Genomic DNA, 26,489 nt, shown 5'->3' with positions numbered 1-26,489 from the left:
TGAAGGCTGAACAGCAGTCACAAGGGGGTTAGGACACATATCACAATCTTAACCCTTGATGGATGTGTGTGTGTGTGTGTGAATTAGGGTTTATGTTGCTTAGTTGAAGGGACTCTGACTGAAGTCCATCTACATGATGGCCCCCGTAGGGTGTAGGGGTGCTTGGGTCAGGTCTCCTACACGTCGGGTCCTTAGGTAGTTCAGGGGATGGGTGTAGAGCAGGGTTCTGGTCACTAGTCAGGGGCATGGCCATGGGCATAGTGGAAGGGGCTGCCTGTTGGGGGGGGGGGGGTCTTCTGGGTGGGTGTATGTCTGACCACTATGTTCACTCTTTTCAGCTATTTACAAGTGCCTCTCCTGTTTTGTCTCACCATCTCTGTTCTCTTCTGTTGTTTGTGTACATCAGTATCATCTGGCGAGGGACCTGAGGCACAGGCGACTGGGGATGCAGCGGCTCACAGATCCTCGGAGGCAGAGTCATCTGATGCCAAGGGGACCAGTGGGTTGGAGGGCGAGGGGAGTACCACGGGGGAGGCAACTACCACTGGAGGGAGTGACTCCGATACCTCCTCCGATGGGGGCTCACCCTAGTGGGTACACCCCTACAGTATCATCTTCCGCCAACCCCCATGACATCACCGCCCTCCCATTTGCTCCCCACCGAGTTGCCCGTGCCCACTCACCCAGAAGGGTGGGCGTCTCCTTCGCCCCAAGCACCTCCTCCCCTGCCCCGTCAGCCCTGCTGCCCTCACAGAGGAGGCTATTGACCTACTGAGAAACATCTCTTTAGGGCAGACAACCATTGTCAATGCCATCCAGGGGCTAGCATCAGAGATGCAGCAGACCAATGCCTATCTGGATGGCATTCACGGTGCTGTGTCTGGCCTACAGAGATCTTTTCAGGCTCTAGCCTCCTCTTTGACGGCAGCCAGTTTCCATGGGCATTCCGTCCCCCCTCCCACCTCCTCTATCCCTTCCAGCACCCCACTCCCTTCACCCGTCCAAAGCACACAATCTGACATGCAGTCTAGCACCTCAACACACAAAAAGCACACTTCTAAACACAAGCACCACACCTCCCACCACAAGCATTCACACAGCCAACATACACATGCACAAACACAGCAACATCCACTTCCCCTAGTGTGCCCATCTCTTCCGCCACCCTGTCTGTCCCCTCTAAATGCACACCCCCAGGCACTGCACCTTCAGTCACTGTTGCTGAGCCTATTCCTGCACTCACCACAATAGCAGACATCCATACATGCACCCCAGACACCACACCTGCACTCACAACTACTGTTGACACATGCAGCACACTCACCAGACTTGCAGACACCTACACAACATACATCCACACTGGCAGCCTGTCTTCTCCCACTGTGTCCACCCACCGTCCTCCAAAAACACACACACGCACCAAGACACCCACCCATCACACATCCACCACACCTCAGCATGCTGTCCAGTCACCTGCACTCACAACACGCACCCCTACACCACTTACGTCCACACCCTCTGCCTCCACTCCCACGCCCTCCTCCAGGCCCAACCCAATTGCTCCGAAAAAACATTTCCTCTCTAGTGCTGACCTCTTCCAACCCACTGGCCCACCCAGTCTTGTCCCTAAGCATGCGCACCTCCTTGCCCTTTCCACTCCTTCCACTTCACAGCCCGACCCTGTCCGCACTTCACATTCCCGTGCCCCTTCCCCAGAGAGGAAGAAGCCCCGTGCAGAGCCAAGTCCATCTGGCTCCACCCAGTCGAAGCACACACCCCCACCTTCCAAGGCAAAACCCAAACCCCCTCCACCTTCCGAATGCAAGTCCAAGCCCCACCCACATCGCAAATCCCCACCCCCTGCCCCTGTTGCGCCTGGATGCCCCATTGTTGCTCCATTAAGTGGAGTACCGTGCACTTTTGGGAGTCAGGTTGGGGCCATTGTAGCCCAAACATGTCTGGCACTATGGACTGGCCATTGGCCTTGTTGGGAATAGTTAGCTCTGTGAGATGCAATAAATATTTATGTGTGGCCTGTGTTTTGGCGGCACACTCTTGAACCGTGGTCTCTCGTTTTATTGTTTGTGGGTGTGGGGCATTTGTATGTACTATGGTCAGGTTGGATTTGCCTTGGGTCGGGTAAGTACCTCTTGCTGTAGGGTGTATGGGTTGTGCTGCTGTGAAGGGTTGTGGGAGCGTTGCAGGGTGGGTCGAGTGGGTAGGTACTTAACTGTGCCCTTTCCTCCCTTGTGTCGTAGGTTGCGGTACTTACCGTCATCGTCAGCATTCTCAGTCGTGGAGGTATATGGCAAGGAGCTGGGCTGGTATGATCTGCAGCTCTCTAGCCATGTCTGCTTCGGCGCGTTGTGTGGGCCTCCGGTGAGTGTTTCCTTATATTAGGTTTGTTTCCACCTGGCTTTGCGTGGCGGTGGTTCCCACCCAGGAACTGACGGCAGTCTAGTGGTTCATTATTTGATGGGCAGGTTGGGCCTTTCCATCGGCCTGTGGGCAGACTCTGCCGTCGTCGGCGGCACTCTTCTTCTGGCGGTGGGTGGTTTTAGTATGCCTGTGATTCAGTTGGTTCATTATGTGGCGCGGTTTGGACTGCCTTGTTCATAATGAGGGCCTTAGTTACGAAATGCCTCGTCTAATAGGTCATTGCTCCATTTTGAATTTAGAAATGTTATCCCCTCACAGTAGCACCTGCCTTCCTCTACCAGAAAGCATGCCTATGTAACATCCCTACCAAATATCATTACAAGCAGAGTGGTGTTCGTATTCTCGGGCTGTGATTTTCACAAACATAATACAAACAAATAGAAAGAAATAACAAAAATAGCTTTATGAATGTTGAAATGAAGCAATACAAACTATGGGTTTTACATGTAGGTATAGGGCTTCTAACTTACTGAAAAGTAATAGAGCGCTGAGCGTGGGCTGGAGTCTAGAGATACAATTCAGGATCATTCACAAGAGGACGAATACTAATGGGTAGATGATAGACCTGTTAGCCTTAAGGTGGTCTTCCCTACAATATTTTGCGTCCCTCTATTTGCTTTCAACTATTTTTCTGGAATTAGAACTCTCCACGCCTTACCCATGATAACCAGTGCTAAAGTGCTTGTGCTGTCTCCCCTAAACATATTAATACTGGCTTACCCCCTATTGGCATATTTACTTTACTTTTACGTCCCCAGTAGTGCCACCCACTAAGTAGCTCCTTAAACATGTCTCAGGCCTGTTATTATAAAGCCTGTTTGTGCAGTTTTAAACTGCTATTTCAACCTGGCTAAGTAAACCTTTTGCCAGGCCCCAAACCTCCATTTTAAATATATATAAGTTATGCCCAGGGAAAGCCCTGGACAGCCCAAAAGGAAGGGTGCAATATATTTAAAAAGTAGGACATATATTTTCAGTTTTACATGTCTGGTAGTGAAAAGTGCAAATTCATTTTTCACTACTGCAAGGCCCATCTGTCCTATGGGATAACAATGAATTTGCCCTAGTACATTTTATAAGTATAATTTCCAAATATGAAGAGATTACTAGTTCATGTTTGGTGTCTCTGAAACCCTAATCTAAAATCCTAACTTTCAGTGAAGTTGGATTTTAAATTACATTTCTGAAAATTCCACTTTATGAAAGTTGGTATTTCTTGCCTTAGCCTTTTGATGCCTGTCTCTGGTCACATGACTGGGTGTAGATGGCAGCTGGGTTTTGTGAATTCCTCCTAGACAGCCACATGCAATGGGAACTAATGTGTGACTGGATTGACCATCACTGGCAGGATAGGAGGAAGTAGCTGAGTACAGCTTCACTTATACCTGAACAGGCTGTGTCCTGTTCCCATACAAAGGGCCGCATACTCCCTCTAGATAGTCTGGAGTCAGGATCAGGATCAGGAAGGCAGAGCATCTGTGCACTTCAAAGGCATACCTTTAGAAGCTTCTCCCCACTTTGAAGGCACAACTAGGTATACATACCAAACCTCAGACACCAAATCTTCAGTACACTTCTGGACCTGTGGATACTATGCCAGAAAGAAGGACTGCCATACTGCTGGACTCCTTCTTTGCTGTGCAGACCTGCTACCCTCTTGCATGAGCGACAAGGACTGGACCTGCATCTCCTGAACTCAGAGTGACTCCAAGAGCTAGTTGGCTGGCCTCTTGATCTGAAGCCTCAGGGACACAATAGCGTTCTAACAACCTTGCATCTGCACCTGGACTCTGCCATCTGTGAGTCTACCCTGTCACACTAGTCCTGGACTCTTGGAAGTGGGCTTAAGTTGCTTTGCCAGCCTCTGTGGATCCTGCAGAACTAACGCATCACATCTGCTGCAAGGCGCAACCCTGAGCAGAACCAACACATCTCTGCTACAGTGTGTATTGGACCCGTCACAAAGACTTGCATCGCTGCAGCAGCCTGCATTGCCTTCAGAAGCGCCACTGAGCGACAGATCGTCACCGCAGGCCCTCGCATCTCTAATCAATGGCAGTCTCAATGATGCCGGACTCCACATCACAGACAGACAACTCTTTGGAACTGACGCATCACTCCAACTGCACGCCACATCTTCGACGCCGGATTTTGCATCACAAGCCCCATTGCCGGGGTCCTCGACTTTGACAAAACAGGATGTCGCACCGCAGCCTCGTCACACCTCAGAATCCGACATATAGACTCAGCTGCGCAGTGCATCTTTGATGCAAATGCACACAACGCTCCGCAAGCCAGGATTTAAAGTACTCTGAACATCAGGCCTGAACTTGTGACTGTGTCCTGATCCAGCACAACATGATATCCACAGTTGCCAGTTTACACCTTTTTGCGCTATTTTCCTTAACAACTTTAAAATTCAGTATCGCCAGTTTTTCTAACTTGATTTTTGTTGTTTTGGTCCTGTTTTATTTATTAAAAATCACTAGTTTGTGGTGTGTTTTCACTGTGCACAAACACTTTACACATTGCCTCTAAGTAAAGTTGGACTGCTCTGTGCCAGGCTGCCAGGGGGTTGAGCACAGGTTAATTTGGGATTTGCTGGTGCCTTACCCTGACAAGGACTGTGGTTGCTCCTTGACCAGGACATCCCAGTCAACCAACAACCCAATTTCTTACACCTGACATTTAGCCATCTCTCAAGAAGTACGTTTTCAGATGCTGTCTGAATTGCATTTAAGATGCAGGTGCGATTGCTAGTCCAGAACTTGGAAGTGTAGATAAAAACAGCTAAACGACGAATCCTACAGCCCCCGATTACCTAACTATTGTCAACGTAATAGATAGTCCTGAGTACTCCAGAACGTAAAGCAAATTAAATACATCCAAAAAAAAGTCATGATGTTTCTGTTGTTCTGTTTATTTGATCCACAAACGCTTCCTTCACTTTTTCTTTCTTAACAGTGCTTCAAGTATAAAGGTTCACTGGGTGACGGTCGGCATGACGCTACATGCACATTATCTGTTTTTTTCATAGTAAGTGGGCTCAATTATTGACACACCTACCCTTTGTCTTTACATATGTCACTGTTAAGAAGGAAGTGAAGGAAGCATTTGCGGATCAAATAAACAAGACAACAGAAACATCACTACTCCTTGGTGGACGTATTTATTTTATTAAACACTGTGGAGTGTTCAGGATTATCTATTACATTGACTTTAACCCTTTATTTTTTAATTATATTTAGGTTCTTAGGCAGCCAACCCTTTCCCTTGAGCACCTTGTGCTGATTTGATATTTGTACACATTTCCAGATTACTTTGTGGAAAGCACCAGTTTTGTCTGGCTGTCATTTCTCTATTTGTTCGATACTTAACTATTGCCCCTCAGCCACATCCATCAAGCAGCGATCTTTGAAATGAAGCAACAATTCACCATTACCATCACATTGTCCAGGATGATGATAATTCATTAAATGATCACCTCAAATTTAGATCAATTTAGGGAATCACACCCTCCGTCTATAGCCAATGGATCCCTCACAGGTCCTCAATTGGTGGAGGCAAGGCTCTGGATTCCTCTCAATGATAGCTGCATCTGTCGTTGAGGAAACATTTAACTAGTTAAGAGTCCCTAAACAAGTGTTTGTTGTTTTTTGTGGACTTTTGCAGGAGTACCTATGTAAGCTTCTTATATCTTTTTTGCTGTCTTGAAGAAAGGCAGGATCTTTTTGTGCTTCTTGGAACTACAAAAAACAGAGACATTTTGAAACCAATGGATTCTCCACAGCATGCAATATCTATGAATTTTGAACCTTAATTTCTTAAAAAATAATTAATAGATTTACACCAACATGCCCACTTTCTGAATCAAGATCTAGATTTCTGACACATTTGGTGTAATTCTGTTCAGCTCTTTTTGTGATACCCCTGGTTCCATGTTCCTATGGAAAACTGCATGGGGAATAAGTGTTTTGGGACTCCCTCCCCTCCCCCCCCCCCTTTTTCTTGGCTCACCACTTGACGGATCACTCTGAAACTTTCCAGGAAAAATCTGAGGTGAATGAGACTTTTTCCTGGAAAGTTTTTTGACGATTTGTCAAATGGCTTCATAGTTATTAGGAAACTAAAAATGCATTTCCTATAGAAACATGGTCCAAAGTACAACTACCCACTGGCCCCTGCCTCTGGGAGGTGGGAGTAAGTCATATAAATACAATCTAAGACTGTTTTTCCCAGGATTGAGGAAGCACTGGCCCATTCCCAAGGGGCTTTCCCCTGCAAAAAAGAACTCCCTGGTGCCTAGTGATGTGGATCCCTGTTCAGATCACATTATGTGGGCAATCCCCAAGTCTGGATCCCATAGGGAAAGACAGAACTGGCAAGGGGACATTGGTACAGGGTCAAAGGTCACCAGTGTACTAAGTAGGCGTTGTTGTGTTAATAAATACATTTTGACAGACCCTATATATTTTTTTGCACAAGTGATCCTGAATCAGGGTATGTTATTTTTCTCGCTCCCTACAAGAACACCATGTTCTTCTGGACTGTACATGTCCGCCCAAAATCCAGGCCAAGTCACAAGTAACAATGTATACAAGAAGGGGAATATTACCAATAGCCTTTCCTTATCAAATCCATATTTAGTTTAATGAGTGGGTCTCCTTTTTCCCCCATATGTGTGAGGACTGTCTGTGTAAATAAAGGGTAGGATTGTCCAGTGTTCTGATTTACTTGCACATTTGCAGCTTGAGGTTTGGATGGTGTAGATCAGAAAGTAAGCGATCTCTCCTTATCTGCACGTCAATCTGCAGAGTTTCTCTTCTTCTTGCAACAGACATTGCCATTGCCACTGTAAGCTGGTAGTTTTTGTTCCGGTTCTGAAATCAGAAGCCGAAGCAGTATGAATTTGTTGTGCTCACATTCCCTGGATTAAGTAAATATATTTCCAAACACCTCAGCAAAGGAGATGAACTACTTTTATATGTAAGCATAGAAACAGTCAATGACTGGTTATGGGAAAATTTTCGATACATGCATTATGTGATGCCCTCCTCTCAATGGAGTAACTGTGCTTAATGGATACCGGTTTTCATGAAGATGCAGGGTATCTACACAAGGAAGTTCCTGTTGCTGACAATGAGCCTAGTATTCTAGTCCACATACTGAATTTCTACAACCTTTCCCCATCTCTTTGAGGAATGGAATATGCAATTGTTATGCTCAGTTGCCATGTGAGAAAGGGAAGACTTTAGGAATGGTGTGGTTTAGGCTAGTGAAGAGACATGGCATGCCAAGGTTTTATTCTTCCTCTGAGGTTTGCATAGGAAGAGTGAGGGTCTTCTGAGTGTGAGAAAACAGGGCTGATTGCAGAGGCCCCATAACTTTTTGCCCCCATTTTCCTCTTTTTGCTGGTGTTTTCCTGACTTTGATGGTGCCCTGGGTACTGCTAACCAGTCCCAGGGCCTGTGCTCTGTGTAAAATGGATATGCAAATTAGGCTAATTATAATTGGCTAAGTTAACCTACCTATAAGTCCATAGTATATGGTAGGGCATGTAGGTTTAGGGACCACAGCATAGGTGGTGCACACCTAGGTGCATTGCTGAGGTGCCCAGTGTCATTTTAAAAGCAAGCCTGCCTTGCTGGCTGCTTTTAAATTAAAGTTATATGCAAATTCGACTTTGGAATTAAAGGTACTTCCAAAGTCTTAAACTACCTTATTTTTACATATAAGTCACCCCTAAGGTGTGACCTATGTGCCCCTAGGGCTGGGTGCCATGTAACTATAAGCAGGGACTTTATAAAAATAGATTTATAAGCCCTGGTGAGGTAAAAACAGCCAAATTCGTTTTTCCCTCATTGAAGTAAATGGCCTTCATAGGCTAGAATGGGCAGACTTTATTTTAAATTTTAAAGTCTCCTTAAATGTTGCATACCAAGAATTTGGTATCAAATTAATTGTTGTAATAAATCCTACAACTTCCAGTTGTTGGATTTAATATAACTAGTTCAGGTAAAAAGTTTAGACTTTACCTAAAAAGTTGCCAATTTCAGCTCTGCATTGTTTTTGCTGCTGTGCTCTGATTGGCCAGCCTGCAGCAGCTTCTGCCAGGCTGCCTTGATGAGGTGTGAAGTGGCCAGGCTTCACACAAAGGAATGTGCTTGGGGGAGAGAATCTCCCCTCAGCAGATGGTGAGGCAGGAAGGGGGAGGGCTGCCAAACTGGTCTTCAAAGGCAGAGAAGGACATTTGCAGCACCCAGCAACACCCCCACATCCTGCAACCCCAGACAATTAGGTGCCCCCTTGATTAGATTAGGAGAGGGCAGGAGAGGGGTGTGTTTATGATTTTTAGCCACACCAGTGGGTGGGCTCAGCCAGATGTAACCTCCAAAAATCAGATTCATCCATGTTGGATTTTTAGAGACTGTTGCCTTCTGGGATGGATTTTTGCCACACTTCCCAGGAAGTGGTCATCACAGGGGGACGACCCTGTCCCTGATTGGAGAACCAGGGCCCCCCTGCTTTTCACCCAGGAGCAAGGATAAAACTGGCAGACCTGCACCCACGCCTCAGATCCCCTCCAGAATTCAACAAGAAAGGAACTAAAGAAGAAGAAGGACTGCCCTGCTGGACCCCTGGCCTGCACCTGGAACCTGCACTCAGAAGGACTGCACCAGCTGCACACTTGGGCTTCACCACAAGAAGGACTTTGCCTGGCTTCAACTGGTTCAAGGAGGGACTCCCTGTTTGCTACAGGTGAAAAATTGCTAACCAGAGTCCCCTGCACCAACTCCTGAAGAAAGCGACCAGCTGACCACTGTCCAGTGGCCAAAAAGGAGTTTGCGCCAGGTGCATTCTGGGAGTCCGCACCCCCCAAGGACCATCACAGAACTTCTGGACCCTTGGGGTGAGCTGTGGACCCCAAAAGAACCTTAAAAGAACATCTGGGTGAAGCCCTAGAAGTTTGGAAAAGATTTGAGAATTTTTGGAAAAAAGCTCCAGAGAGGGACCGACCCGCCGCGGAAATTCTAGCCGGCTTGCCTCAACCGCGACCCGGCCTGACTTCGTGGTTCGTCCCGGTAAAGAAAAACATCCAAAAAAGAGACTAAGTCCGAACGTAAAAAGTTGACCAGGACCTCCCAGCCATCGTATCCGAGAAGGGCTCCATGGACGTCGGATCAAGATCCAGGTTTACCCCGGTCGAAGGATTTTCATCTCGAAAAAACGACTAAGTCCGAAGGTAAAAGTCTCCACCGAGGAAACCCACATCGCGTATCCGGACAAGGGCTCCAGGAGGTCGGATTCAACTGGCAGGTTCGTCCCGGTGAAGAAAAACTTCAAAATAAAGACTAAGTCAGAAGGTAACTTTTTAACCGAGGCCTCCCGCGACCTGTAGCCGAGCAGGGCTCCATCGCGGTCGGCCTGAAAGTTTGACTTTGCCCCGGTCGAGGTGCAACCAGATGACCCGATTGGCGCTTTTTGTTTCTAAGCGCTAGAAAAGTAATAATTCTTTAAAAATTCATATCTCCGGTTCCCCTGAACCGATTTTAATCGTTTTTGTGTCATTATAAAGATAAAAATATAAACTATTTTTATAAATTGGTTTTGGATTTTTAAACTGTTTCCTGTGTTTTATTTGAATACTGTTTTGTGATATTTGAATGCTTTACACTTTGTCTCCTAAGTTAAGCCTTGACGCTCGTTGCCAAGCTACCAAGGGTTGAGCTGGGATTAATTTACTGAGACCTAACTGTATCTACGTGGAGGTTAGTGGCTTGTTGCTAGGTGTAGGTACCTACCTGCCCTACCAAGAACCCATTTTCCAACACTGAGCATGTACACTCTGGAGCTGTTATACGTACCTACACAAACTAGTTGTCAGAAGTTGTTGTTCTGATCACCCAATCCAGTTCCATCTGCAGCCTCTGATGGACACTGCGACTTAGACTTCAAGTCCAAGAACCAGGCTGCAAACACAAGAGATTTTTGGTACACTTCTCACAGGTGAAACCGACTGATGTTTTCGTGCTGAGACACTTGTCTTACACAATATTTGCTAGCAGAATTAAAGTTGCACACAAGTCGGCACATTGCTTGCTGTCCTGGCTACACTTAAACAAATCTGTGGGAAACATATCAATAGCATATCATTCTATAATGACAATTACTATAATAACAATAATATCATGTTTCTCGGTGCACTGACCTTGCACAGCAATTTCATTTTGGAATTGTATCTTTAATTGTGAAAAACAAGAGCCCAAAAAAGTTTACCAAACACGACATCAAAACGATCAACGCAGTCAATACGTACCGGACACCCTGAACACTAGAAATACAATGAAGCATCAGCATCATTCAAACACATTTCACAGGCATTCTTTCATAAAAGTAATGCAATACATGAAACACATAACACAAAGGAAAGAAACCCTAAATAGGCAACGGTGTATACTGAAGACAATACAGTGAGTTTCAAATTAACATGATACAAAGCTTCACAAGCAGTACATTCTAAAGGCAAGAATATTTTTATTATAATATACATAAATAAATACTGACCGAGTCCAACTTTTAAAAATATATCACGTGCTTTCATTGTGCTCTGTACCTCCTGTCATTTACAGTTTTGAAATGCTTGGTGGTTTTACTCTGTTCCACTCTGCACCGTCCAACCACAAGTACCTTGCTGCAGGAAGAAGGCCCTTTAAAGTTCCTAAAAGCCATTGTAGCTGGACGATGCTTAATAGAGCATTACAATTCATTACAATTTATAATTGCCATGGTTGAACGAACAATAGACATACTGTCAGATTGATAAGGTTCATCTGAAGACTGCACTTCAACTTCTTCATAAACATACGGTTGAGGAGGTGGCATTTGCTGTATAGAAGGCTTAGTAACCTTATTACTTTTAAACGTCAGTTTTTCAGCTTCTGAGATATTATGGTGTACAATCATGGATTGGATTTTAGAAGTGGATTCTGTAGGATTTCTATCAAATTCAATTCTTGAATCTTCAGGCATTTTACCTGATACTGGTAGCAATGTAACAGAAACATCGTGTGTGAATGAATCACCATTCTGAGACCTCTCCTGGTCAGAATTTCCCATTACTTGAGAAAATTCCTCCAATTCAACAGGAGAGTAACTCCCATTATTCTTAAAGTGCGTTCTTTGGTGTCGTCTTAGTACAGCAGAACGAGAGAAGCACTTATTGCATGTATCACAGGTGTATGGCCTTTCTCCGGTGTGTGTCCTTATATGTCGGCGTAAATCACCAGACCCTCCAAACCGTTTTCCTACGGGATAACAAGTGACATTAGATGCTTATTCTGAACAAAGGCAACTCTTTCTATTAGATCAAATAATTGTTAACAGATAACAGTATTTCGAACATCTAATGACTGTTGCACAAATCAAAAGGAAACATTTATAATTAGAAACCATCTAAACATAATTATTAAACTGACAGTAACTTGTCACCAGAACAGAAACAAAGAAATGGCAGTTCAACTTCTAGGACAAAGAAGGAAAAGGTAAAGATGGACACCAGGAGTAGATAAAACATTCACCCAAGCGTGGACTCATTAGAACTGGGTCCTTCACTTTTGTGCCAGGGACACTGCACTACTGGGTGCAAAATACAAAAATAAAAAAAATAAAAACTGAGTCGAGGAAGCTTACATCCTGTGTCTACCACTATGCGATCCAGAAGTATTGACTAGGGGTGGAGGAGAATGGAGGAAGGCAAAGGTCAGAGGTAAAAAGGGAGAAAAGCAAGGAAACCGAAGAGCAATTGTTATCCATAAAAACGGATGAGCAGAGAAAAGGGGGCATTTTATCAGTGTAGGGAGAGGGTAATACAGGAGATACTGACCAGAGGTTATACGAGTTTTATATAAAAAAAAGGAGAAAAAGACTAAAAGGGAGCCTAAATATATGTTTTTGGTGAAACATATATGTGCAGTAGATTGTAAGTGATACAACCAACTTGGTAATTAAAAACATGAATCAAGTTAAGCAAGGTTTGTTGCATCCTGCTTCTTGGAAAGAAGATTTGAGGAACCAGCAAATTTCAACATCACAAACAACATGGACTCTGCAGGAATTATATCCATTAGGCATGGAGGTGCAGGACCAGCAAACAGAGTAAAAGAAGAGTAACAGCACTGCACTCTACAAGTTCGATCTTCTTTGTGTTGCAGTACAGTTCTGAATGCACGACGAAATAAAAGCCCTAAATCTCTAATTATTAATACTAAACACTTTTTTCCAAAAACAAGCAGCTAAAGTTAAGGTTTCAATATAAACTTTCAAAAAACGTGAAACGTGTCATTTCAATTGGCCATCACATTTTAATGGATCACAATGTATTGCTAATGACTATATCACATTTCATTTCACTTGTTCAACTCAGTATTTGTACCATCAGAGACACTGTTAATCCACGTATGAAGCAATTACTTTCTTTCAAATGTTCTCATTCGTACTATCAGCTCTTGCCTAGCATCTCATATTATCTGCCATTCGTCATTATTGTCAGTGAAAATGTATCTACCTACATCAAAATATATACTTTTTTTTTTACTGTGGCAAAATTGTGATTAGACTTTGGTTTGTGGCATAGCAAATGTGTCTGACAGAGGAACAGATTTACTCCAATCTCCAACAGAAGCAGAACCATTGCTTGCACTGCAATGACAACCAAATGTCTCCCAAGAACAAAATGCCCCAAGGTACTAGCCTTAGGGCTCCTTACCACACAGAGGCCTGCCCCGCACGGACATGAAAAGTGTTGCCTTGTGCTGGTCAGGAAAAAGGTGCAGAGCTCAGCTCAAGCAGTCAAGGGAGCTATCAACACTTGCTGTTTCATGGAAGGCCAGACTTGTCAACCTCTGCACTCTGCAAGGATCCCACTGGCTTTGAGGCTCTGAGGAAGCAGGGGCCAGCTAGGTGTGGGGCACAAAGGGGAATACTAATCAGCAGGCCAGCACATAAGGCAGGTAAACCAAATGGTGGTTCCTCCTGGCAAAACAGCTGTTCTTTGGCAACAAAGAGTCAGGGGACAGTTGACAGCAGGGCAACAAACAGAAAAGCAATCCAGTGACTCTGTTAGGTAACCCAGCAAGAAGCAGCCATCAGGGCAACATTAGACGAGCAGTCCATTAAATCATTTAAGCAGTGCAGAACTTTTACATACAGAGCACCCTGCCCATAGGGCTACCTAGGGCCTATCTTAGAGGTGACTTAAGTGTAATAAAATGGGAGTTTAGGCTTTACCAAGTAGTTTGAAATGCCAAGTCAAGGTGGCAGTGAACTGTGCACCCAGACACTGCAGTGGCAGACCTGACACAGGTTTGAGTGGCTATGTCTGTGGGTGGCACAGTCAGTGCTGCAGGCTCACTGGTAACATTTAATTTACAGTCCCGGAGTATATGGGATACCACTTTACAAGGGACTTACAGGTAAATAAAATACGTCAAATAGATACAAGTCAATCATACCATGTTTTAGGGAAGAGAGCACATGCACTTTAGCACTGATTAGCAATGGTAAAGTGCCCAGAGTCCTAAAGCCAACAAAAAGGTGGTCTGAAAAATAGGAGGCGGAAGGCAAAAGTTTGGGAATAACCCTGCAGGAAGGGCCATTTCCAACAGCACCATGTGCTTCAGCTAACTGCAGTGAACGTCACTCTTATCATGTAAGACATGAAAATGCTGCAGGGTCTGTGCAGTTCTATTTACTATCTACTTGCCTAACCCCACTCCCCCCCACAAGGTCAGTGACCTGTAGCCAAGGTCAAAACGTTCAAGGTCGTATTTCATCTTGCTCTCATGCTTCATGACTTGATCTCTGGATCCGTGGTCCTTTTCTGTTTTTTTCTACACTGACTTATCTTCATCTGTTTCTGCTGCTGTGATAGAAACCTCTTTTTGTCACTTTTACTAAAAGTGTATTGGTTGGATAAATCTATCTGTAGTGGATCTGTTTTCCATTTAATTCAGTGATGATGGGTTGAAATGGTCTCCTTTTCAGTAAAGTGTCATACGATAACTCCTGGCATACAGAAACACCTTTGTCAAGATAATATATTTGATTCCTTGCCTCTCTTAAAATTCTCACCAGATGTTCATAGGAGGACACCTTGACTATCGAGTCTCTTGGCCTGTTTGCATTCATGGCTGAGGATCTTTCATCTCTGTGTGCTTTCTATCTTATTGAAATCCTGGTTCCTTGGGGATCCCCCTGAATAGATCTTGTACACACTGTAATATACCATTGCATTTTCTGTCCTCCTGCAATAAGATAGCTGCTGTAATTTGTTGTTCATTGCCAGCCACGGCCCAAACTAACAGTTGACTTCATTAAGGAGTTAACAAAGACTTTGTGTGCCCTCCTTTATGTTTGAGATTTCTTTATGTCTTCATATCCCCTTTGGCCAGTGGCTCTAAATCTTCAGATGCCATCAATCAATCAAGATTTAGAAATAGCAGCTAGTCACACGAAAGGGTATCCAGGCGCTAGCAGGTGCCTTAGGCTCATTCGAACAGCCAGGTCTTGAGGGCCAATTCCAGAAGTGAGGTAATTGTCCAGAGTTGAGTGGAAAGGCTGCTCCAGGTCTTTGCTGTGATGTAGAGGTATTAACCTCTACTTCTGCTTTGGTAGACACAAGAGCACCGGTGAGTGGTAAGGAGGCCTAGCGTAGTCTTCTCGATGGTTGGTTGTGTATGGGTCAGCAGCTTGAATTGGCATCTCTTCTGTATGGGGAGCTAAAGGAGTTGCCTGAGGTGGGGTATGATGTGGGTTTGTCCGGGAAGATCGTGGATGAGTCTATCTGCTGCATTCTATTTGGTCTGGAGCCTCTGTAGGAGGTGTGCGGCGATTTCTACGTAGACAGTGTTTCAGCAGTCCAGACAGCCGATGATGCAGGTCTGTGTCACAGTGCGTCTCATGTGGAAGGGGTAGCCATTTGAAGATCTCAATTAGCATGCACAGAGTGGGGAAGCAGGCGGAGGAGATGGCGCTGATCTGGGATTGTTTGTTGTCAATGATGAATCTGAGGTTGCTGGCGTGGTCGGAGGGAGTGGGTGCAGGTCCTAGGTCTGATGGCCACCAGGAGTCATTCCATGTGTTGCTATTGCTGCAGAAGATCAGGACTTCCTTCTTGTGTGTGTTCAGTTGCAGGCAGTTGTTCATCATCCAGTCAGCCACCCTTGTCATCCATCTGTGGAACTTGGTTCTTGTGGTGGTGGGGTCGTCGGTGAGTGAGAGGATGAGTTGGATGCCGAAATTATGTTGAGACCATTGGATCTGACGATGTTGGCCAGCAGGGAAACGTATGTGTTGAAGAGCATGGGACTAAGGGATGAGTCCTGGGAGACACTGCAGGCAATATCCTGGAGTTCGGAGGTGAAAGGTTGGAGGTGGATGCCCTTGGTTCTTCCGATGAGGAAAAAGGTGATTCATCTGAGTGCGTTCCCTTGAATGCCAACATGGTGGAGACTTTCGTTCAGCCTGTGGTGGGACACGTGTTGAAGGCTGCTGAGAGAATGAAGTGGATCAGTGCTGCTTTTTCTCCTTGGTCAAGGAAGGTTCAGATGTCGCTGGTGGCCCGTGATCATTGTAGGTTTGGTGCTGTGTCTGCTGCAGAACCCAGATCGGGAGGTGTTGAGTAGCTGGTTCAGCTCCAGGTGTGTCATGAGTTGCCATGGTATCACTGTTAAACAGGATGAGGCTTTACAGATGATCACTGGAAAAGGCTGCTGAAATTGGCTTTGTGTTTTGTTCTACTTGACTTTGCCAGCATTGGGGGCATGAGTTCCCAGACATCTTGTACAGAGTGTAGTCCTTCATAGGGATCTACATCTGGTGCACTATTTCTCGATAGATACAGACTTGGCCAGTGGAAATGAACCAATATTAGTGCTAGAAAACAATATCTCACAGCAAAGCACTAATCCTTTTCACTTACAGCCTCCCAAACATGGATGAGGGGCAAAGGATCGTCCTAAGCCTAGTGGGCATCATCTCACAGTGTGGGCACTGGGGCCTCATATATCAGACTCTGAGCACTTTCATGCTGGGGCTGTCTTTATTCTGCTGTCTGGTCTTTGTCCATTCCCCTCGCACCTGTCAGGCTATGGGTAATTCTTCTCAGTTGCAGTAAACATTTTACATACAATGTGCATTTCATCTAACATTTAGAAGGCCAATATTTCTCCTGCTCTAGGTTCTCTACTCTACCTTCTGCTCTCTGTCTCATCCTGTTTGGGATGGGTCCAAATAGATGTTCATCATCATGTTTAAAAGATTTTATAAAAGCGCTGGTCTGAACACTGAAAGTGGGTATGACATCTGAGTAGCAGACTGGCATTTATCTGGTTGCAAGCTGTCTGCTGTATACAAGGAAAATTGGATGCCTTTTGTTGCACTAATATCCATGCACTTTTATTGCATGGCTCAACATACATTGCAGAACCTCCTCCATTTCATCCCACTAGTGGGAATTTCTGTGTCAGCACACACTGTGTTCACATTCTGCTACAGCTTTTGTCAATCTACATAATGCCAATGACTGTGATGGGTCTGTGATGATTAACAGTGGCTTTGCAAATGACTTCGTGTGTCCACTGGACCAGATACCTATGCCCCTAGGCACATCCTGCCCCTTACAAGTCATACTCAACAAAAAAGAGCATGCTGGATGTGAAGTGCCAGATATGCAATGCATCTTAAGTGTAAAGAAGAAGTGAGGTAGAAATGGAAGTCTTGACAGAGGAAACATGGGCTGGAAACTGCCCATTTTCCAGGTTATAGCTGCACTATATTGTCTCTTACCTAACTTTTGTGTAACATGTTTCAACTAAACTCTCACAGCAGCAGCAAGGAGGAATACATAACTTAATTAGCCCGCTGATCTTAGGAGTCATTTTTATTCTCAGTTAGGGCAACGGTTTCCCCCACCCCCAAAAGAAGACAAGAGAAAGAAAACAGAGCAAGAACATTGCTCATAGTAACTTTTGTCCAAGAAAAAGAAATTATGAGAATGGTGAACACTATTAAACAATCTATTACTTATAATCAGCTGTGAGTAATTAAAGAACTCTGAGCTGCAGAGTCAGCCAATTTGTCTTGTATAGGTTACACTGAAACATATGGCTCCAAATTCAAGTAAAATGAAATATTAAGAATTATGTAGACACAAAGCATAATCTGGCCTAAACCTCTTAAACGATGAGCTGGATTTTACCCAAGGCCTTTGAGGCATCTTTGGAATGAGCACATGAGCTAAACCTCCAGTGACTGCAGAGGAGGTGGCTGCTACTCGCATGAGGGCTGCACCATTAATTAATAAGGGAAATTCTACTATTCAGTAAACACTTCCCTCCAAAGGGCTAAATGTGCTGATGGCTCACCCTTGAAAGAAATGGGTACAACTCCAGGTTTTCTTATCGACTGACCAGGGGTTGTATCACACCAAGTGTTTGGTCATTAAGGTGGCACAATATCTCTATAAGTCAAGAAGTGCAGGCTGAATATCACTATTCTAAAAAGTGAGGTAACATTCCAACATGTTGGTTTATTGGCTCTATGTCACTACCAACACAGAGGCTACAACTATCAAAGTGGGATGCAATTTTCAGGTTCTATGTCTATTCCAAAGCATAGAACATGGGATCACATATGTGCTATAGTCTCCAGGAAAATACATGGCTTCAGTTCATGAGTGCTCCTATTTTCAAACATACTTTTTAGTTCAAAGCCCAACAGACAGAGCAGCCTTCTGGTTTACAAAGACTTCTTGGGGACATTCAGAAAGCTTCTGCCCATTGCTTATCATTGACTCTGTGGTTTGTAACTCACAGTTCCTTGCTTTCCATTTGCTGGCTTTATTTGTTTTAGGTTGTCCACTATGTCTTTGTCCCCGCCATGGAGCAATAACCTGCCTACTGTATTCTTCAATGAGTTCTCGCTTTCTGTAAACAGGCTTTTAAATTTTGTTATTATTTTGTCTCATTTGCGGTGCATTCAAAGATAGAGGTCAAGTGACATACGCCATCTTCCGAGGGAGCTTGGTGTTTACATTCTCTGACTTCAAAGTGAGAGGATTTATGTGACAATCATACAGGGTAGTGGGGAATGTGCTGCAAGAAGGCTTTATAATGTTATTTTCTTCTAGCACGTACACAACATTTAAATGTTTGTAAATTAACTATGCAAATATTTCGGAATATATTAGAATTAGGAAAGCACTAATGAAGCACATTTTTTGTAATTCTGAAGTGTGCTGGAAACAAATATATTAATACGATCAAAACAAATCAATACACTAGGTGATGCTATTTTCACATATTATTGTTTGTGCGCTGTATAGTTTTATCAGTAAAACTGTATGCCTGTGGAAATGTAATAGTCATTTCAACTAAAAAGGTGTTGTCTGCAAGGGCAGAGTGGTCTGCCACACCCTCTACTCTATGACACTCTACTACCCTTTATGCTACGCCACACCGCCACTCTGACTCTATGGAATTCTACTGCACTCTACTTTACATTACTTCACTCTAGGTGACTGTGCATTACACTCTATGCCAGCCACTCTATAACACACTAGGCCACTTTGCTCGATTCTGATTTTACTCCTCTCTACGCTACTCTACCCCACTTTACAGCACTCTGTTCTATGACACTTAACTTCACTCTACTCTGAAACCCTCAACCCTATTTCACTCTACTGTATGACACACTACTCCACTCTATGCTCTTCCACTCTATGCCACAATACTCTACTCTATGTCCTTTCACCCTGTGCCTCTCTACTCTACATCACTATAGATAACTCCATTCTACACCACTCCACTCTACACAACACTCCACACCACTCTCCTCTATGCCACTAACTTTTAGTTATGCTGAACTGCAGCCACGATGATGTACAACATGGCTAAAACGCATTGGTAAAGCCAATAGCTCTTGCATAGGTGCAACCTATTGGCTTTGTGAATGCTTGTTATATGTCCTTATCATCCCTGCATTCTAGGAGACAAGGCTCGCTGAGCCCGATAAGATACACTGATCTGAGCATTCCGCGGATAAGTGTCCATCAACTGGGGAAGTAGTCCAGCAGGTAAAGTGGTCATTTTTGTTACAACAGAAACTAGTATATGTAGTATGCTGCTAGAAGCTCAAGTGAAAACACAATGGCAGAAGTGACTGTGAAACCTTGGCAGGGAAGTGAGGAGGAGCGCTTTATAATAGATAATGTCTGACACCCACCAAGACACAATTGTAGTGCCTTTAGAAAGAAAGGGTAATTTTAATACTGGAGTAGGGTGCAACCCCTACTATTACTATGGGGCGAGTCTCAATACTTGTGTTATGTAGGGTTATAATTACAAGGGCCTGGGTAGATCACAGAGCTAAAAACGAGGCAAAAATAAAATAAGACCATTATTAAGTCACTAGCCAGGAGGAGATTTCTCAAATTGTTCTTGGGTATTTTCAGGATTTTTCTAGCAATCCACTAATGTAACAGAAAAAGAGGTGGTCTGAAACATGGATGAAATAAAATTCCAGGAGACTGAAAGTACATCTAAGTTTGTTAGTATAGGATATACTATTTCTATAAATGAATGATTATATAAAGAGTTTGGCAACCCATAAACATCCTGTCTCTGATGGTTTCATTAACAACTTTTATAGGTCAAACATGCAAACCATGTATGCACTTAGTGCAACTATCCAATCACATCCAGCATAGCAAAAAATTCTTAGACTCTTAGAAATATTTAAATATTCCTCAAATTAGGTATGTTGACTGAAAGCACTAACAATCAAAATGTGTAAATATTACAGTGCCTGATGTGAGAAAAACAGTTTTATAATAAGTAAAGAAATAAACCTTGACCAATCGCACCCCCATTACCTGTCATCAATGCCCATAGGCAAGCTGAGGCACTGAGAGAATGGATGCAAGGCTGAACATCAAGATATACATATGGCGCACTAGGAATGCAAGGAAATGCGAATGCTAATTTTACTCCCCTCCACACAATTTACACATCTGCCTTGATCATATACTGTGCACTACTACACTACAGACTCACATCACCCACACCACTTACTTAGGAAAAACACTGTCTGATCACAACTACTCGAATGGATGATGTCTTGGGGGAGGGTGCCCACTATGATTCCTATGGGGCGGGTGCAACCACAGCTCCTGGAAGATGCAGGGCATAAAGACACCTTGGCCACAGTAATTGATAATTACTTTATAGAAAATGCAAGTACAGCTTCCTCCCCATTAGTGGAGTGGGAGGCATTTAAGGTGGTGGTTAGAGGTGCAGTTATTAGGGCCACGGTGGGTGCCCGACAAATGATAGCAAAGGATCTTGCCGGTAGAAGCTGGCCTAGGCCAGCTAGAAACAGATGCAACGCTCAATACCTCACAGACCTTAGACTTAAAGGTGACCTGTATCAAGTATGCGGAACTCTTGGAGCATCTGTGTGCTGTAGATTATAGATCATACAAGCAACAAATTCACAGTGAAGGGGATACGGCGGGAACACTATTGGCACAGATGATAAAGGACATGCCTACTCCCACTCCCATTCTCCACAGACCCACCCCTCAACTTACCAGTGCCGACACAGCCTGATATTAATACAGCATTCCGTGACTTCTATACAGACCTCTATTCTGCTCCCACACCACTGAGCTGACTGAGGTTTTGACAATTCTTCCATAAACTTACTCTGCCTTTCCACGAAACCAATGAATGAAATACGAGGGGCCACAAAAGACTTGGCTCGCAACAAAATGTGGGGGACAGATGGTATCCCAGCTGAATTTTACTCCACTTATAGTGCAAAACTAGTTCCCCAGATGGAAAAACTATATAAAGCCTCCCTAGCTACTGGCCCTCTTACCTGTACTACAAAGCAGGCACTGGAGACCTCGTTATTAAAACCTGGAAAAGCCCCAACTGATATGTCTTTGTATAGACCGCTGTCACTATCAAACAACAAATACAAAACACTGGGCAAGATCTTGGTGCAGAGACGCCTCCTGCTGCTACAAAATCTGATACACACTGATCAATGTGGGTTTGTACCAAACCAAAATACATCCCTTAATATTCGCCGACTATACCATATTATGGATCATGTGGGCGTCAAGTACCCCAGGGCCACTTGTCTTTCCCTAGATCTCCGTCAGGCATTCAATACACTACACTGGGACTACATGTTTGCGGTCCTTGAGCGTTTTGGACTCCTCCCAGCCTAAATATGTTGGGTGCAGCTACTTCATGCCTTCCCCACAGCGAGGACACACACTGGACAATATATATCAGACTCGAACCCCATATTTTGTGGCACTAGAGAGGGATGCCCACTTTCTCCCTTGTTGTTTGTATTAGCAATGGAAACCATGGCGCAACGCCTTCGGCATTGTGCTGCGAGTTGGGGTATCACGATAGGAACTATGACCCAATCAATTTCCTTTTATTCTGATGACATCACATGACCTGGGGCAAAACCTGACGGAGGCAGCCCAGATATTTATGGACTTTACATCCTTATCTGGACTTGAAATAAATCATTGTAAATCGATTGCATTCTCGTTCAGGAGGGCCAATATTGGAAGCATCATTTTATGAGGTAACATGACTTTGCAAGTCGCATCTGACACTTTCTAATATCTAGGAATACATATATACAGGACTCCCTTGGATCTCCTAGGTGGAAACTTACAGAGAGCAATTACTTCACTCATATAACAGATCTGCTTTTGGTTCTCCCTACCGTTATCCATTGCTGGCAGGTTGGCACTCGCCAAGATAATGTTGCCACGCATACTGTACTGTTTTGTAAACCTGCCAAAAATGGTTCCACCTGCTTATTTTAAAACACTGCACTCTCTCCTGAATGACTTGATATGGGGTGGCGGTAGATGCTGGGTAAGTTTAGTGAAACTGCAGATGCCAGCAGATGAAGGGGGAATGGGAGCGCCTGTTTTTAAGGCCTACTGCATATCAGGACAGATACAGTGGCTAGCATTCTGCTGGCTGGACTAAACAGAAATAGAATATACACAATCCATGGTATGTATGGGCCAACTCCATTATTTAATTTGCCTGGGGTCTCGCCCCCGGGACAACCTACCGCTCCTGTTGCGGGTGGCCCTCCACTACTGGAAGATGACCTTGCGATATCTCTCTGCTATGGTGCATTACGCATCGAATATACTGCTACTCCAAACGTATGGATCCTGACACAAACTAGGATACGTTTGTGGGCACAGGAAGGGGTGGTAGATATTGGATCGCTATTTCAGGATCGACCGTTGCTCATGCATGCTGACTTTGCCCATGGACACAACTTGCCCAACTTACTGTTTCTATTACATGCCAATATATCGTAGTACATCAAAAGTTATTGGTCACCCGAAGGAACTGAACCCCAACACACAAATTTATTCAGGCAGTCTATACCATGGGGCATGGGAAGCTTTCAACCAGATGGCTCTATTAAGGTCTCCAGGCACACCTGTCACTGTCCTTGACGCCCCTGAGGATCAAATGGGAGGGAGACATAGGAAGAGACATTCTAGATAAAGAATGGACCTCCATACTAGCATATCCTAAGAGAGTACCACAAAACTCCAGATTTATATTTATACAATACTCAATACTGCACAGAGCATATCTTACGCCACACAGATTACACATCTTATACCTAACAGCATCACCGCCATGCCCTAGGTACAAAAAAGATGAAGCAAAGCTTTGCATATGGTTTGGAATTGCCCTAATATAGTCTCTTAGTGGTCCCACATTGGAACAATACTTGCGGGGGTAACTGAGAGAGATGAATGGCGAACGCTAGAATCTCGCCTTTTAGGACTTTTCTCCTATGCTAAAAGAAGCAAGGTCACATCACGATTTTCTGATCTAGCCTTAATATTAGGGAAGCGCTTAGGAACTAAACGCTGGAAAACCACCACAGCATCTTCAGTAGTACAGTGGATGGCAGAAGTGGAGGAGTGGTGCCTAGCTGAAAGTACAGCACTTCGTAGGGAAGCATACAGAGGTCTGTGGAGACACCCAATAGCATTAGAATGCAACACTCTTTTAGAATCCTTTAAAACTTTTGCTGATAGCGAGACAGACTGGGTAATGCTGCTTCTGCTGCGCTTCTGAAGTTGTTGAAAAAAGAGTGGCGGGACGGTGGGTCTCTCATAGTACGCATGAGCCGCTAGTTGAGGGTGGATGCTCAAGGCCATTTTGTATTAGATCTATCCAGTAACCGATTGATACACTGCATGTTACGGGGATTTGAGCTTACAACCACAAGATAATTATCATAGAGTATAGATGTCAAGTTGCAGGAGGTAGGAGGGAAATTGTTTAGTGTTGGTTTGGCTGCTAAACATAAGCAGTCTCGAGACACTTATATTATGCTCTTCCTCTTTGATAAAATCGTATCTCACCTTTGAAAACAATATGCAGCTTTATACCTTCAGTTATGCACGATAGGTTGGGCATGGGTAGGATGATATATGTTGTTTACTAACAAGCTGTACATATATGTAACATTATGAGACTCATTAATGCGCTGAGGAACATGCAATAAAATGTGTTTAAAAAAAAAAAGGTAAGGAAATAAACATGCATGTTGTAGTATTGAACCTATAGACATACTTTAACCCTGATAGGCCTGTTATATTAGTTGATCTGGAGAAAGTCTTTAGATGATGTCAGCTGGAGTTTCTTATGGACTGTAATGAGACTATGGGCTATCTTGTACCCCTTATATGGCAAACTGAAGCCCTTTAACATAAACCAGTTATAGATAATATTCATCCCACAGACCCACTTGATGTACAAAAACCACATTGCCTATCAAGTCCTTCTCTTTTTGCAAAATGTGTAGAGTCCCTAGCAAATAGAGTAAGAAATGATAAAGAAATATTGAGACTAAATTAAATGTATGTAAACCACCCTTTTACCTATGCACTGATTTTTTTTACATTTCCACTTGATTGCTGGAACAACCTTTTGATATAATGCAAGCAAAACGAACTCAATACTCTAGATATCTATATGAACAAATATAAAATAGGGAAGTTAGCAATTAACTACACAGGAGCGGACACTATTCCAGTTAGACCTTTAAAAATAAAGTGAAATGTTCACGAACATGTTTATCAATTAAAGTTATTTTATATAATCTAAACCACAAGAATTACCTGTAATAAATAACGGTAGAAATCGAGAGTGCTGGTATCCTCCGAATGACAATAGTGGGATGTTTAAATACATCACAATTCAGATCATACGCAAGATCATATTTTAAATGCATTTGGAAATGCCTACATCATTTGTGGCTCTTGGGCAAAGATGGGATGATATTTGGGAAATTAGGTCTATGTATGCATTTCAGTCTTTTGAAGTTTTATTGCTATGTATGCTAAAAGGGGTTCACATGCAGGACTGCATACACCTTCAGTTCCAGTTACCATTCCCCGTAATTCACTGCAAATCCATGTCCCTTGTATTCTATTGATAGAATGTCTGCTTTTGTGAAGCTTTTCTTCTGTTTTGCCCTGAAATAATCAGCACAAACATGTGGAGAAAACAAATTCTCCATAACAATGATATTGTAGATGCAGCTGTTGAATGGGCTTTGATTAAACCCATGTTATTGTGCAACATAAGTATGTAATGAGCAGCACAAACACACACACACACACACACACACACACACGTTCCCCCCGAATACACAGGGTAAAATACAATGAGGAGAATTGTGGCCGACCAAAGGCAGTGGCACCTTTCAATACCACATACCAAGGTTGCAGACTTTCTGCTTAGGGCAAAGCATATATAATGCTGCATGAATCATCTTCGTAATTTTAACCAAGAAAGAGCTCAATGGTCACCACAGGGGCAACAGTGATGCCACACACACAGTCCTGTGCAACTGAATCTCGATACCTCACCTAAAGGACTCTCGACATGTAACATCAAAGGATGCCAATAAAGGACCAGGGGAAAAGGGAACAGCAACATTAACAGAGAAACTCCTTGTGATTCAGAAAAACAGCAGGTGCCTCTGCATCTTTGGCCTTTAGTAGACTAGCAATAACTCATCATCTTAGAAGTTTCGCAACTGACTCCCAATAAAGTAATGGGTTAAATTCAAAATATTATATCTTGCATGCAAGACACTCCATAGCCAGGCTCCCTCCTTCCTTTAGAATGGCATGACTCTTCAAGTTCCTTTATCAACCAAACTGAAAACAGTCATGTATTGAGTTTTTTTGCTAAAAACCTCAATAAATAACCCCTGGCTGCGCACAGATAAAGTGGAAAAGGATTCCAAAGATTAGCTACCTGAACAGCATAAGCACCATATCATCACTTCCCCACCCACTGCCCCCCACAACTTATTGAAGCATTTTCCTCCTGGGGATCAAGAAAAGGTGAGCTGCTAAGGAGCTGTGATGGTGTAGGGGTGTGTACCATGTATAAAGGTGGTAAATAAAAAATATTGCTGTTGAAATGCAGTGTTTTAAAACAGAGTCAAAGGCTCTTAAACTTGACATTTGTGGCCAGGCAACCAGTTGAGTTTCCTCAAGTAGCCATAAACAGTGGATGTCCTAGACAGTTTAAGACCCAGGCGTGGTGTAGCATTTTGAACATGCTGCAGATGGTGGAGTATGTATGTAAGTATAGTGTCTGTAGGATGTCAAAATGCAGACTCACCAGAAGGAAGGGGAGACTCTTTTTCAGAGCTTTGAAGTGAAAAAAATACTAGGATAAGATCTCAGAGATGTGGACTTTGATGGATAGTTCTTATTCTCCCTATGTTTTTCATAGATCTCTTAGGGGTACAGCAATGACTTAGGTTATTAGGCTACAAACAGAGAAGACCAGACCTAAGGGGGTCCACCCAGTACCCGCACCTTCATTTTAGGAGAGTTTAATTTTAGGCAATTAAGAGTTATTCATTTAAATATAACCTTGCGGTCACTACAC

The 26,489-nt window shown here is 43.7% G+C and overlaps 1 protein-coding gene across 1 annotated transcript in view; it reads right to left on the bottom strand.

The window, feature by feature from the left end:
• Window positions 1-10,950: 10,950 nt before the first annotated feature.
• Window positions 10,951-26,489, bottom strand: part of ZBTB49 (zinc finger and BTB domain containing 49) — an 83,566-nt gene continuing 68,027 nt past the window's right edge. Inside the window, exon 8 of the mRNA XM_069202878.1 lies at window positions 10,951-11,744. Within this exon, the coding sequence (XP_069058979.1) occupies window positions 11,197-11,744 (548 nt within the window). The 3' untranslated portion in view covers window positions 10,951-11,196. The remainder of the gene's footprint in view (window positions 11,745-26,489) is intronic.

The sequence above is a fragment of the Pleurodeles waltl genome, chromosome 1_2 (genome assembly GCF_031143425.1).
Source record: "Pleurodeles waltl isolate 20211129_DDA chromosome 1_2, aPleWal1.hap1.20221129, whole genome shotgun sequence".
Lineage (NCBI taxonomy): Eukaryota > Metazoa > Chordata > Amphibia > Caudata > Salamandridae > Pleurodeles > Pleurodeles waltl.
This window is presented reverse-complemented; position numbering and strand designations above follow the sequence as displayed.